Source organism: Panthera pardus, unplaced genomic scaffold (genome assembly GCF_024362965.1).
Source record: "Panthera pardus isolate Hobbes unplaced genomic scaffold, ASM2436296v1 HiC_scaffold_3, whole genome shotgun sequence".
In the NCBI taxonomy this organism is placed as follows: Eukaryota; Metazoa; Chordata; class Mammalia; order Carnivora; family Felidae; genus Panthera; species Panthera pardus.
In genome coordinates, this window is record NW_026526876.1 from 33,218,094 (window position 1) to 33,233,388 (window position 15,295).

Below are 15,295 nucleotides of genomic sequence, written 5' to 3' on the forward strand. Positions count from 1 at the left end.
CACCAAAACAGATAAAGCTACTTGGGGAGCCAGAGAGCTAAATTTCAGAGGTTTTACAATTCAGCTAATTTAATTTAATTTCAAGCCTTACATTTTCCTGGGAAGATGCTGATTACTTTATGTAATGTATGAATACCGGTCTTGAATGAAGGCTGTCTGGTCACATTTCCTGGGCTGGGGAGGTCACCGTAGGTAGTCTTTATTATGGTAATATCGAAGGATTTCAAGTCGTTCCTCCACAGAGGAAACACTTCTGTATCTCAGCGTATATCAGGCATGACTGGACAGTAGGGTCTAAAAGAAAACAGAAGCCATAGATTTAGAAGACAGAACATCCTTTTCTGATTCTTTGATAATCTTTTCCATATATGTGTGAATGCACGCAAGAACATTAGGTCCCTTCTTAGTATCCAGGTATTGTAAGCTCTGTAGAGTTTGCTTTTTATTTCTCTTCCTATTGCTGCTGGGAAGCACTGAACCCTGAATCCATATCCCAGGGTCTGCAGTAGGTGCTATTTATTTTACTACAGATTCCTGGCACATTTTGGTGTTTGTGGCCATAGCCGAAGAGCTTGTAGCGTTCGTTGTCTTCCCCAGCTCTTCTTCCTCACTTTGTTTTAAATTCTTAGACATTTATCTCTCTAAACTTTGTCTTCAAGGTCATGAAATGAAGCTAGACGTTTCAGTAAGCCTGCAAGCTGAATGGGATATTATCTTTGACCTTAAACCCAAATCAGTGAAAACACTGTTTGCAGCCTTCATTTTCATTTTGGTATACTCTAAGTGCGGGGTCAGTGGTGAAGAAATGAGAGGTGGGACAAATAAGTCATGGTTAAGGAATGGATAAACCTAGGAATACAGAATCCCAAACCAGCAAATGAATTGAATCTGATTTTAACAAGTGGCAAAATTGTTAAATCAGGGGCACGTGGCTGGCTCAGTGTCACTTTTGATCTCAGGGTCGAGTTCAAGCCCCACATTGGGTATAGAGATTACTTAAAAATAAAATCTTTAAAAAAATTGTTAAGTCATAACTAGAGCAAAGGTAGAGCACAGAGGAAGAGTCTCTCTGTCCTTGCTTTAATTCAGGTCCACGTACTAACCAGAACCAGATACCAACCAAATTGAGCCAAGTTGAATGGCAGTTGCTCTAGTGTCTAGTCCATTCCAACGACCAGAACTCTGATTGGCTTAAAACCCAGGCTTTTTGAACATTCTAGCCAATCAGGGATGAGTGTAGCCATTGAAGCTAGTATTTTAAAAGTTTTTAAAAGCTGAGTACTGGGCACTTGCCTTTGCTTTTTTTCTCTAGGACTTTAGAAGATTGGAGAACAATGGTCAGCGGCTGCCTAGGTGCCTTGTGGTCTGATGCACAGTCCCTCTGAGAGCCCATTTCTCCCTTACTCCACTAATGTTTGGTCCCTTTTCTTCAGTGCTGAGTGATGTGGAAGTTACTTAGAGGTCATTCCAGGTATTCTTTTAAACTGTCTGAATTTCAGCAGTAAGACCGGATTCATCGTGCAAATTATCTCAGTGTTTATTCATTTTATTGGATTGACAATTTGTTTTCTTCCCCATCCAGATCAAAATAACAGTTCCTCTGTTTTATCCCACCATTGGCAGGGGGATGAATGTTTGAAGCTTTTGAGAATGAAAATATGAGGGGGAATATTCGACTTTCAAAGTCTAATTCTGACACCTAATATTCTGGTGTTGTGTGACTTAAAGTTTTTGTGGGGAAGCTAGATTGTCAGATCAACAAAGTGTTAACCATTTCTTCTGATTCTATTGTTAGCCTTTGGGGGAGGGGTGTATGAGGCAAGCAGCATTTTCTCTTGTTTTTGGTCTGTCCTGAGTTTTTCCTCTGGCAGTTGGAGATAGTCATCCTCCTGTTAAAATAAGGAACCAAGAGAACTCTGGAAGCAACATACCAGTTGACAACCTAGACTCCCCACTCTGGTTTTCATCTCTACCCACTCACTCCCCCCCTCCCCCCAAGAAAAAAACCTCAGCAGCTTTTTTCTTAATTATAGTTCCTAAGTTCTAGATTTTTGTTGTGTACTAATGTCCCCTTGAGGGAAATAGTGGGTCTCACAGAATGGGGAACCAAGGGATAGAAAATGGTGGGTTTGGGAGTGTGTTATGAAAACAAGCCTCTGGCTATTGCTGAAAGGCCAATGCCATGTGGACTCAAGAGTGGCTTCTGAGAAGCTTGTTTCCCCAGGTCTCCTCTTCCCCGGAGTAAAGAAGATTAGGTAGATGCCACAGATTGTGATACCTCCCATTTAAGGAACTAGCATGAATGTATTACGGTTGAGTCAGCTATTTCATATGACTATCTTTTCTGCCTGCATTAATGGGATTTCCGTCTGGATGGATCCATTAGTTGGTTGCCTTTCCCTCCCCCCCCCACTGAATAAGACATTGCCAACTCCATGGTGTTGCCTGGTGTCCTTCCCTGCTTGAGCAGTAGAGAGTGCTACTGCCTTGTGTAGCCTGTATCTGTGACTCCACTTGGTGCCTCTTGGTCCCTTCTGGTTCTGCCCCTGTTGAGGCTTCCCCCTGAATGTCCAGAAAGAGAACACTTTGAACTGGTATGTTGTTAATGAGTTTTCTTCATCTCGATCTCCTCTCTTTTAGGAGAAGGCTGGGTATTTTAATTGTGCTTTAAAGTGAAAGCAGAAGCTGTTTATTCTAAAGCAAATTGGGTAAAGGATGCTGGGTAGCCCACTTTTACCAACTGGTAGCCATTGGACTGCCCACCCTCTGTTTTCGCTGGACCATTATGAAGCCTTTATTCACACTCAGCATATAGCACTTGCATTTAGCAAGCACTGAATCTGTGGAATTGTTCCAAGTCATATGTGGCTTCCACCTATAAAACTTGTCGCTTCATCCCTAGACTAGTTACAAAAGAAAGAACAGTTTACTCATTTGGTGAGATGGAATAAAAGTAAGGCTCCTGGGCTCTTTTTACTTTATTGTCGTGGAGGTCAGAGAGAGTACAGCATGAAACAGGCCCATGACATGTCTTCGGGGACAAGAGGTCTTGGTCTGTGGGAAGGAGGAAGGAATTTCTACTCTGAGACTGGCCAAGATCCCGTAAATTCTAAAGGGTGGAGGACATTTCTAGATCAACGGGCAACTAGTAAACTTGACTGAAAAAAAGAAATGGGTGCAACAATGACAGAGTGAAGGTGACATTTTGGAATTAGTAATTATAATAAGATTGCATAAAGGTTGATTTATGGGCAATATAAAGTATTGTTAGTAGATATCTTTTTTTTTTTTTAATGTTTATTTATTTTGAAATAGAGTGCAAGTCGGGGAGTGGCAGAGACTGAGGGAGACAGAGAATCCGAAGCAGGTTCCAGGCTCCAAGCTGTTAACGCAGAGCCTGATACGGACTCAAACCCACCAACTGTGAGGTCATGACCTGAGCACAAGTCAGATGTTTAACCAGACTGAGCCACCCAGGCGCCCCTAGATATCTTTTTTTTAAGATTCTTTCTGCCAATAAAATAGTCTCCAAAATCAAAGGCCCTGAAACACTCCTTTGCTCTAACAAAAATCATCTTGTCCTGAGTTGTAATTTTAGCATTTAGATGTTTCTTCCACATTAAGAGTAGCAGAATATGTCAAGAAAATGCAAAAAAAAGAGGAGCAAAAAAAAAAAAAAAAAGATTCAAGCTTCTGCATTTCTTTTGATTTAAACTATTATAAATGGTTTTTGGAGAACTGAATGTTGTTAAAAGTATATTATTGTAGCCAAATACTTGAAATAGATAAAAGCAGTCTGGTATGTTTTTGTCATACAAAAATCAGATTAGTGTTTCCTAGGTTGCAAATATTACAGAATAGTGACCTATGTTAGTCTGTATTTTTCATGCACTGAGGTAATTAAATCTTAAAATGATACGGTACAAGTGATGAAGCATCTCATTCCTCCTTTAATAATTCACAAATACTGAAACATGAAACAGTTCCAAAGAGAGCCAAGTCATTGAGGATGTTTTAAAAACTGCCACCCAGTGAATCCTGCATTAATGAAAGCGGATGAGTAAAATTCTCTACATAACTCTTTCATTGCTAAAAGACAGACTAGTTTGCCTAAGGCAAAGATCTTGTTTAAGTGTTCAAGTTGGAATATTTAGAGAGAAAATGAAGATTTTTGTAGAGCATCTAATTGGGGTCATGTCGCAATGTCAGCTGCAGTGTTTTAAGGTATGTTTCATTTAGCTGAGCTGTAAATGTGCAAAGTTGACTGGTGATTGTAAGCCCTAGTTGTCTGACTTGATCACATAATGCTGAGCCCTACTAAGACCTGTGTGATACCAAATGATTCCCTTGGCCTTTTGTTGGAGTAATTAGCATCTGTGATGCTAAATTGGGAGAGAGAGTATAACTGCATGATCAGAGGACACACAGATTTTTCACACATGTGTAGTGTAGAAGAGCAGGTTATGAGGCTGCAGTTGGCTGAAGTTTGATGAAGTTATTTCCAAAAAATAAATACATTTTAAAAAAGCAAAGCAGACTAAGAGCAGAATGTAGTCTGCTTATCTGTATGTTTGAGAGAAGGCCTGCCGGCCCTCTGGTGCGATCCTGTTGTTTGGGACCCTCCCTATAACCTCCAAAGAGGATAGAGAGTTTTGAAAATCTTTCAGTGGCTCTTCTCACAGGAGTTTGTTGCTGGCTGTTAAAGAGAAAGGACTGGTTTGGTGGAGGCTAGAGTCTTTCTTTCCCTGTGTCTCCTGGTGAGTCAGAGTGGCGAAGCTTATTCTGCTTAGAGATTGGGTGGGAAACTAGATAAATTAGTTTTAATCTAAAAACCTTGATGCCAGCTGACAGGATCTAGTGGGCAAGAAACACCAGACTGTTGGAGTTAGGGAATGTGTGCAGCTGCCTTGGATGCCTCTCCGGCTCTTCCTCTGCCGAAGGACATGTGATAGTATCACCATAACCACTTCAGGAGGCCAGGATCTTCCTTGGAAATGCTTTGAAAATCTGAAAAAGCACTAGAGATACAGTGTGGCTATTAATAGCTCCATCAGGTCAGTTAGGGCCAAGTCTATATTTTGATGTGATATTATATTTCAAGGTTTGATCTGAATTTCGTTTTGTGGCCTTAGAAAATAATTGGTAGCTTAATTAGTCCCTTTTGGAATCCTTTCCTCTTTTTGGTTAGTCCAGGTGAGCCTAATTAATCCTAATTCTTCTTTCTCAGTGCCCATGTGTTTTGGTAGGTACGTGTTGTAACCTCACTTTGTTACCCATCGACTCTGGCAGCGAGCGGTGTGACAGATACCAGTGCCAGATTGCCCTCAATTCCGGTGTTAACCAGCTCTTCTCCTTCTTTTCCAGTCCCACGCCTTTGACATCTCATCCTTCAGTCCCTTTGCTGTAAGGGCAACTTGAACAAGCTTCAGCCCTTTCTCAGACTCCCAGGGCAGGACTTGAATGGATTTGACCCTGGAATTGTTCCTGATGCAGCCTTGTTCAGTTCTTGCTGCTGCCATGCTGGATTCCAAAGATCCACTTTTTCCTCGACTGGTCTCACAGGGTCAGGCCCATTGGTTAAAGCTTGTCGCGTACTTGGTGGGGAGGTTCAAAATGGAGGAGGGACTCCACTTTGGGAGTTGGACCTGGAGGCAAAAAATAAGCCTTCAGCCTAAAAGCACTAAGTGCCCATTGTTTAGGCAGCTGTTAATCAACCATGTTTCTATGAAAATAAGTCCTTTTCATGAGGCAATTGTGTGGGAATAGCTAATTCTGGCCTGATGCTGTGCAGTGTGAGGTTAAAAACATGGTAACTTGTCACAACACAATTCTTCTTGTTCTTTCTGCTGTGGGCTGACTCTACATTACTCGCTTTGTTTGCTCTAGAATGGAATCTACTCACCATTTACTAAAATGAAATGCATTTCTTGGGGGAGGCAAAGTCCAGTTCACTAGGTCTTGCATCTTAAAGAGAAAGGAGCCCTGCTCTCTGTGACTAATTGTTAGGAATGTCATTTAGCTTGTTTAGATCCAGATTGTAGTCCTGGAGTTGGATTTTACATGCTGTGGCTATTTTATGTCTTAGTTTGAAGATATTCACGCTCGTTGCCCATGTCTTGTTCCTAGCAAGACAGATTAATTTTTAAAGTCTTAGTTAGGCAATAGATAGAGATGAGCATTAGAGAGAAAGCTAAGCGTAGTAGATAGCTCAGCGCACAGGCTTTGAAATCTGACAGGTGTGGCTCCACATCCTGACCTTGGGCCAGTTTTTAACCTCTACCCCTTATTTTACTCCTATGAGAAATGGGAATAATGTGAAACACCTGATGGGAAGATAACATATGGAAAGTACCAGACTTCAGTAATTAATACTGACTTCCCACAGAAATCATCCTTTGCCTTTTTACTAAAAGCCAGTGCTGAACTTCCTTGTATCCATGGGTGTTAGTGTTTCAGGAAAGAAAGAGCATCTTTCTGTAGCTCTGCAGATTGCTTCACCTTTGACTAACAAGCTTTATACTGCTGATAGTGTCTGTTCACGTGCCTGGATGCCTTTGGCTTTCCTCTAGGATTTGCGTATTCTTAGCCACTAGCCTAAAAGAGGAGGCTAGATCTTTTCAGGTACATCTTCAGTGTTTGCTTTGAATTTACCACTTCACGTCTTCACAGTGGTTTGACTCAGCTTCTGGCATCCAGGGTTGGGGAAACCCTTTCTTCAGATCTCTTGGCATGTCTGCTCTTAAAAGATAGGCTCCTCATAGTTTTTATAGTGCTTTGCTTAATTTATAGAGTTACAGGATGGTGTCTGCCATGTAGAAAGGTTGCAGTTGGTCCTGTAAATCTTGCAGCTGGGGGATCTTTCTTGAGGACTTAATAACAGATGGCCTCTTTACAGCATTGTGACAGTTGGTGTAATAAAATTATTCAAACAGATTCATGTCCATCACAGTTTAAATCTGTCAGCATTTGTAGATCATTCCCATTTTGTTTCTCCTTTCTTCTGGCAGCCTTTTCATGTTAGTAGGGCTTGCCAGAACAGTGATGGAGAAGAATAGAAAGGGAGAGGGCCTCAATCTAAAAGGAGAGCAGCTTTGCTACTTTGTAGTTTAAAATATGTAAATAAAAAAATCACAAATCTTCCCAATGCTGATGTCTGTAGAATCAAGCTGTAAACTCCCATACCATCACCAAAGTTAAGAACTAGGTACTTTTGTCCTTGCTTCCCTTGAACTGCGTTCTCTTGTGTGTGTGTGTAGAGGACAGAAAAAGAAACAGATTCTTCCTTATAGCAAAAATGCTCAGATATTTAGTTATATTGCAGTAATCATTTTGGTAAAGAATTATCTTTGTCACTCAAAGATAATTGAGTCATTAGAATGATTTGGGGTATCTTTGATAGAGGTTAGTAGTTCTTTTGAAACATTGTTGGTCATGTCCTAATTCTAGTTCCTTGGTCTGGAGTAGAATTCTCACATAACATTGTTCCTTTTGGAAAGAACAATTTGTCTAATGGTACAGCTTCAAAAAATGGATCTTGGAGTAGGGCAAAAATTCTGATACTACCCACTTGGTGGTTATACAAGGTACAGTAGGAACGGTATAGGGGGCAGTAAGAACCCACCCAGATGTGATAGGCAGAGTGTCAGTAGATGGGTACTTCTCAAAGCATATCCCCGGCAGGCTGTACCTCGTATGTCCCTGTTACCCACGTTCTTGGTCTCTGCTGTCACTCAACTCCGTCCTCCATCTTAAACATCAATATGCTCTGCTTTTAACTCCTTTGCCACCTGCTTTTGCTCTGCTTGTCCTTTCAGTGACAAATGCATGAGCCAGTTTTCAAGAGAACAGATCATTAGAACTCTAAAGATGTGACCCATTTCACATTAAGAAGTCATTGCCCCAGAATGGAATGATCTGTAACTGATTTTTTATGGTTGCTAAAGAGGCAGAAGTTGTGGCACAGTGGAAAGGAAATAAATAGAACAATTCTGGGGCTCCTGGCTGGCTCTGTTGGAGGAACATGCAACTCTTGATCTCGGGATCACGAATTCAGGCTCCATGTTGGGTGTAGAGATTACTTAGGTAGGTAGGTAGGTAGGTAGGTAGATAGATAGATAGATAAACTTTAAAAAATTTTTTAGTTTCTGTGAGAGGATGTCTAAATTTGCCTGTTGTATGGGGTGTGACCGTAGGCCAGAATAGTGAGGAAAGGCAGGCAACACAAGAGAGGTTTTCTTCATTTAGTTTAAACGTATCTGACCAAAAAAAGCCCCCCCAAAAAACAGCATCGAACAAATCTATAAATTCCTTCAAGTATCGCACTAACTTTCAGCTCAATATGCCCAGAGCTGTAGACCAAAGATTGCTCCCATGAGATTACAGAGGTTATTCCCTGTGTAAAATAACGTGCCTTTCTTTCTCTTTCCTTTTCAGGGAAGCAGAGTCTTTCAAGGAACAAGGAAATGCATACTATGCCAAGAAAGATTACAATGAAGCTTATAACTATTATACAAAAGCCATAGGTGAGAAGGACCTACTGCCTATGCTGAAAGATAAATTTGCTGAATACCATTATAAGTAGCCCCTCTCGAAGAAGTAGCCTTTGGCGTAGTGGGTTCATAACTGTTATGAACTCTTTTGGACTTAATGGCATGTGAACTCTTTTGGACTTAATGGCTTCATGAGGGATGACGCTTTCTAGCTCAAATGGGTAGTTTAAATTAGGCAATTCCAGAAATTCTAGATCTAATGGCAAAAAGATAACCGCCTAAATGCATCTCAGCCATTTCCAGTTCATTTAACTATCTTAGAAAATGGCCCTTGTAGATATTATCAAGCCTTAACTACTTCCGTGCTCAATTTGCCAGCATATTTTAATCCCATGTCAGCATGTTTCTCACCTAACTTGCTTACAGGTTCTCTACCCCTAATTCAACAAATGCAAATTCATTTTCATGTCTTATTACATAAAATACAATTCATTAAGAAGATGAATATGCTGACATCTCCCATCTTTATCCTGAAAAGATAGTCAGAGCACTTTAAAGCTAAGTGTAAATTATTTTTAAGCAACTTCCTTTTTCATTGGTTGCACCATTGCTGCTGTCCATTTGCACAAGTAGTCAAAAATTTGGCCATGGCCTTTTAAACAGAGTATGTCAGCATTCCTGTTAGAGTTTGATTGCCTTAATACAGTTCTGAGGGAGATGGCCCCGCAGTTTTTGAGGCAGTGACTTGGCTAAGCTGTATTTTACTTTCTTCTGCCCTTCCTGTAGATATGTGTCCTAAAAATGCTAGCTATTATGGGAATCGAGCAGCCACCTTGATGATGCTTGGAAAGTTCCGGGAAGCTCTTGGAGATGCACAGCAGTCCGTGAGGTTGGATGACAGTTTCGTCCGGGTACGTGATGTGACCACTTGGCTGGGGCAGTGGGGCAGCAGTTGGGGGGGATTGACTGGGGAGAAATGGTTGGGGAAGGATCAGCTGGGGAGGACCGGTTGTTTCAATTAAATTCTCTGTCCTAGAGCTTCTCAGTCTAGACACTGTAGACATTTGGGACCAGATCATTCTTTGTCATGGGGGGCTATCCTGTGCATTATATGATGTTTAGCAACATCCCTGGCCCTTAACCACTGGGTATAAGTAGCACCCCCCCACCCCCACCCTGGCCCCAGTGGTGACAACCAAAAATGTCTCTAACATTGCTAACCATCTAACCATGCCATGGAGGGCAGAATCTCCCTTGGTAAGAACCACTGCTCTGGCCATTTTCATCCCATGTCGGTTTTCTGTGGGTGTTTCTTGCTGCTGTTGATTGCTTTTTGCTTGGCCAATCATGCTCCTTTTCTTCCCTCTTTCTGTTTCTTCTAGGGACATCTACGAGAGGGTAAATGCCACCTATCTCTAGGGAATGCCATGGCGGCATGTCGTAGTTTCCAGAGAGCCCTAGAACTGGATCACAAAAATGCTCAGGCACAACAGGAGGTATGGTTCTGATCTTGTGTGTATGGAAAAAGACAATGTGGTATAGTGACCTGAAAGTCAGAACTGAGAGCTGGAAAAAAAAGAACTGAGCTAGTTTCACTCCTGCCACCGGCCACACCTGGCTAACTGTAGGCAGTCTCATAGTCAGTCTGAGGCTTGATTTTTGTGTATGTAGACAGTTTTGAGTATGATTTATAGGTTTAGGAATCTGTGAAAATTGGAGGGTTTCTGAGACTCCTGGGGGGTGGGCAGATGCTGTAAGGAACTGATGTGAATGAAGTTGAAGAATCTGAGTAAGTTCAAATCCTGATTAAATTGGTAGCAGCTAAAACATGTTTTAGTTCCGTTTCCATATATACCCTGTTTACCTCTGGTTGCATTTTAGTGAGAATCTGGAAACTTCTGCTCGACCTCTGACAATGCCTTGCCCTTGTTTTATATCTTTCAAGGCATGATTCTTGTATTCTTGACTTTAAGTTCAAACTGAGGGTGCAGGTTGGGCTTTACCCTTTTAGCTGCATCTTCACCAACTTGATTTGTAAAGTCTCTGGTTCTGATTTTCTTGAACTAATAATTCATCAAAGCCTTAATTTTTGTGTTTGTTGAACCTATAACTTCATTAAAACTTTCCTTATCTGATTTTCTGGTATAGTTCAAGAATGCTAATGCAGTCATAGAATATGAGAAAATAGCAGAAACGGATTTTGAGAAGCGGGATTTTCGGAAGGTAAAGTATAACTATGGGGAGATCTCACCTACCCTTTGTCACAAGGTTTCGTGTGTGCGTGCGTGCGTGCGTGTGTGTGTGTGTGTGTGGGTGTGTATGTGTGTGTGGTATAGTACACAAGATCCAGAATAATAAGTTACCACTTTATTTTGACTTTTTTTTCTTTTTTTTTTCTCTCTCTTTTAAAGACTGTTTTTTTAAGAGCAGTTTTAGGTTCATGGCAAAATTGAGAGGAAGGTAAAAAGAGTTCTCCTATGCCCTCTACCCCCCCTCCCCACATACATAGCCTCCCCCATTATCAACATTCCCCCACCAGAGGTACGTTTGTTACAGTCACATTTTTGACAGTTGTGAATAGAGCTGCTCTGAACATCTGTGTGCAGGTTTTTGTGTGGGCATAAGTTTTCACCCCTTTTGGGTAAATACTAAGAAGTGCAGTTGCTGGATCGTATGGTAGAAGTATGTTAAGTTTGCAAGAAACCACCCAAATGGCTGTACCATTTTGTATTCCCGCCAGCAATGAGTGAGAGTTCCTGTTGCTCCACATCATCACCAGCATCTAAAAATTTTTTGGGCCAAGGTACTTATTTTCTTAATAATATTTGGCTTTATGATGAAAAGCAGTAATAGTTTACTTGAGTTTGTTCCTGGTTTTGATATAAGATGGTAGCCTAAAAGTGTGCTGCTAATAGAGGAAACACTGGTTGGAATTAAATATTATGTTTGGATAATCCATTTTTATTTAAACAATGGGAGCTAGCTCTAACTCTTGCTTTATGTGAACTGGATGCAGCTGTAACTAAAAAGGAGAGGCTCCTTTTAGATTCTTGAACAGTGTATGTAACCTGTCATCAGTACCATTTTGATATTAGGCTTTTTTGCTTTTTAAGTTTTTATTTAGAGAGAAAGCGTGAGTGGGGGAGAGGCAGAGAGAAAGACTCCCTAGCAGGCTCCGCACTGTCAGCGCAGAGCCCAGTGTGGGGTTCAAACCCACGAATTGTGAGACCATGACCTGAGCCAAAGCTGGACGGTTCACCGACTGAGCCACCCAGGGGCCCCATTGCTGTTAGGCCTTTCTATGAAAACCCACTAGTCTCCTTTATGGGGCCGTGTGACAGTCCCATGAAAATTAACGTGCCAAAAAGATTGCCCTGTCTGAAAACATGCGAAGGGTATAAAAGTTTGAGATATCTTTCTAGATCTTGTGTATAGTGGCTATGCCTCATCTGTATAGTTCTGAATTCTCTTCTTTAGATGATATTTTGACGTAGCTTTCATTAGTTTCACAAGGGACGGTGAATGGCTCCCAAAAAAGTTAAAAACCACTGATCAGGATCAGTTTTCAGGATCACTTAAAAGAGGTTTGTATTGGATCGGTTGAGTGGTCGACCCTTGATTTTGGCTCAGGTCATGACCTCATGGTTGGTTTGAGCCCTGAGTCAGACTCTGTGCTGGCATTGTAGAGCTTGCTTAGGATTCTCTCTCTCCCTCTCTCTCTCTCCCTCCCCTGCTTGTGCTCATGCTCTTTCTCAAAAATATAAAATAAACTTTAAAAATTAAAAAAAAAAAGTTTGTATCATCCAGGGAACATGTGAGAATTTGCTCAGTGCTTTCTGTAAAAGGGACTCAATAAATGTTTGATAAAAGGATACAGTTAAGAATTATTCATAAGTCAAAAACTGTGCAGGTCTTTTATTTGGTAATAAGTATTTCTGATTAGCTTATGCAGAGTCCCAGCATTAACTTATCAGCATCCCTCTTCTGTCCATTGGTTTTAATAACCACAGTGTCTTTGTAATAACCACAGTGATTCATAAGTTTTTTTGTTGTGTGTGTGTGTGTAGTTGGAAAGCGATTCTGCCTTCTGTCATGTTTTCTGAGGTTTACATAGGCAAAAGCTTTGTCTCAAAAGGCAATCTTTTGAGTTTCTTTTCTCTCTTGCCCACTCTGGAGCCAGAATCCCCAGTTTGTGACAGAATCCTCTGTTTGTGACATCCCAGCCCCCCCACTGTAGCTCATGGTGATGTCACAAATGAAGAATTATGATCCTGGCAGGGGAAGCAGATGAACTTGGAAGAAACAAAGATCTTCTTTGCCTGCAGCTGTCCCTGGTCGTGGGGAGATGGGGGTGGGAAGTGAGGCACTGAGCTTCAGCTCACACTCCACTGACCCGATGGGCAGAACCATCTCCGCACAGAGCGTTGCGAAGGCAGCAGGGTGTGGCTGCTTACATTTGACTGCTTCACCTCCCCCCCAATTATTTTTCTGTCGAAGGGAGAAAAAGTCAGCACCATGACTCTACTCTACATCATATCTAAAACTTCATACAGTCCTGGGACTTCCAGGATAGTAACCTGTGCCCTGAAAGAGAGGCGCCCCACCACTGCTCTGAACCCTGCAAGGAGTCTTCCCAGTGGAGCAGAGCAGCTCGTGGGGTTTCCCTATTTCCACATATTTTCAAATTAAAATTTTTGAATAGGTGCCATTCATTGTTAAAAGAAGTGGAAACAGATACTCAGTGATAGGTATTCCCCCCGAACTTGATTTCCATCTGCCTAGTTCTCACCCACTAAAGTAACCACTGTTCTTGTTTCTTCTGTTCCCTTCCAGTTCAGTTGTACACATATAAGCAAAGAGAAGCATAGATTTCTAATTTTTTTTTTTTTTTGCATGAGAGGAAGGAAATAATGCTGTATACTGTTCTATACTTTGTTTTGTTTCCCCCCTCCCCCACTTAGTAGACCTTGAAGTCTTTATTAATATATGGAGAACGTCTTTATTGTATTTTAGAGGCATGTAGTATCCCATTATATGAATGTCTAACCAGTTGCCTGTTTGCTGGAATTAGTCCTATTTCTGCTTCTGAGTTTTCAGACTTCATCTTTTCCTGATCCCCAGGGCCAGATTCTGAGAGGAAATGGGTGTCCCTTAATTCCACATTTCTCCTTTGGGTCATTTATTACTGGACAAGAAGGTGATTCAGCAAGGATCTCCCAGGAATAGCAGCTAACCCAAAACTGAAAGCTCAGAGAACAAACTTCTGAAGAGAGAAAAAGGGTGAGGGCGGGGGGCACCAATTTCTGCTCAGGTCATGATCTCACAGTCCGTGAGTTCGAGCCTCGCTTCGGGCTCTGTGCTGACAGCTCAGAACCTGGAGCCTGCTTCGGATTCTGTGTCTCCCCTCCCTGCGCCTCCCCTGCTTGCGCTCTCTCTCTGTCTCAGAAATAAACAAACATTAAAAAGAAAACGGGGAGGCACCTGGGTGGCTCAGTTGGTTGAGCGTCCAACTTTGGCTCGGGTCCTGATTTCTTGGTTTGTGACTTTGAGCCCCACGTTGGGCTCTGTGCTGACAGCTCAGAGCCTGGAGCCTGCTTCAGATTCTGTGTCTCCCTCTCTCTTTGTTCCTCCCCTGCTCATGCTCTGTCTCTCTCAAAAATAAAGTTTAAAGAAAATTTTTAAAGAGAAAATGGGAATACATGGAGAGTCTTTATCAAGCTGAAAGATTGAAGTAATCCCAGCCACGTGCGTGTGTGAGAGAGAAAGAAACTTGCCTTTTAGCTTGTGTAGCAACATGTTGGGTACAGTACTCTGATTAAGTCTATTATGACCATTTAAAATGCGCCATTTTATTGGTATATTCTGTACTAAGATAGAAGTGGAAGGGTGGCCACCAGGGTACTTAGTGAGACATGAGGCTCATGGCACAGGGAGGAAGGAACTGTGAGCCATTCTGATCATACAAGGAGTAATGAGTCTACATCAGGTTATTTGGGGTATCCTTGTGTTACATAATAAGCTAAACATGGTGAGTTAGGCAGAGTAGCAAATGAGTCTACATTAGCAGAATGTGATTCTGACCACAGTCACTGGATATGATTCAGTGTGGAGGCAGCTTAGCATGGTGATTACAGTTACAGGCTCTGGAGTCTCAGTGTGAGACCCAATCCTGTTTCTGTCACTTACTAGCTTTGTTGACCTTGAACACATTACTTTATTTCTGCGTTTTCATTTAGTTTCTCATTAACAAAATAAGGAATTTCATGAAATTACTGTATAAAATTGTTGTGAGCATTAAGTGGGTCAGTATATAAAGAACTTAATGTTTGCTGTCATCATTATCATTTGGATCACCTGCTCTCCTTGTTTCAGTGGTTTAATCAAATGACTTAGATATGTTCCTAAACTCTGATATCACTTTCCTTTGAATCTGTTTGTTGCCTGTGGCCAAACTAAAATGAAGATGTTTCTGTAGAGTCCAGAATGAAGAGAGTTATTTGCTTTCCTTCTCCCCATAGGTTGTTTTCTGCATGGACCGTGCCCTAGAATTTGCCCCTGCCTGCCATCGCTTCAAAATCCTCAAAGCAGAATGTTTAGCAATGCTAGGTCGTTATCCGGAAGCACAGTCTGTGGCCAGGTATGAAGTCGGGCCAGTTCGGCCTTGACGCACCAGATACCACTGGACAGGTGCCGTCTGGCAGCTCTCTACAGCAGGAGCTACCATATGTCCTGTAGGTAGGCCAGCTTGGGCTGATCAGTCCTTTGCAGGTCATATGGTCTCTGTTGCAACTGTTCACCTCTGCCAC

At 41.8% G+C, this 15,295-nt stretch overlaps 1 protein-coding gene across 3 annotated transcripts in view; it reads left to right on the plus strand.

Moving 5' to 3' along the window:
- DNAJC7 (DnaJ heat shock protein family (Hsp40) member C7) overlaps positions 1–15,295 on the plus strand; it is a 29,184-nt gene that overhangs the window by 2,863 nt on the left and 11,026 nt on the right. The window contains exons 2-7 of one of the 3 annotated variants that reach the window (XM_019435441.2): positions 1,313–1,471; positions 8,434–8,522; positions 9,276–9,400; positions 9,872–9,985; positions 10,638–10,712; positions 15,008–15,126. In XM_019435441.2, the coding sequence (XP_019290986.1) occupies positions 1,443–1,471; positions 8,434–8,522; positions 9,276–9,400; positions 9,872–9,985; positions 10,638–10,712; positions 15,008–15,126 (551 nt within the window). In that variant the 5' untranslated portion in view covers positions 1,313–1,442. Of the gene's footprint in view, positions 1–1,312; positions 1,472–5,445; positions 5,564–8,433; positions 8,523–9,275; positions 9,401–9,871; positions 9,986–10,637; positions 10,713–15,007; positions 15,127–15,295 lie in introns of those variants that run through there. The other 2 variants (XM_019435442.2, XM_019435440.2) reach the window with 2 other exon arrangements.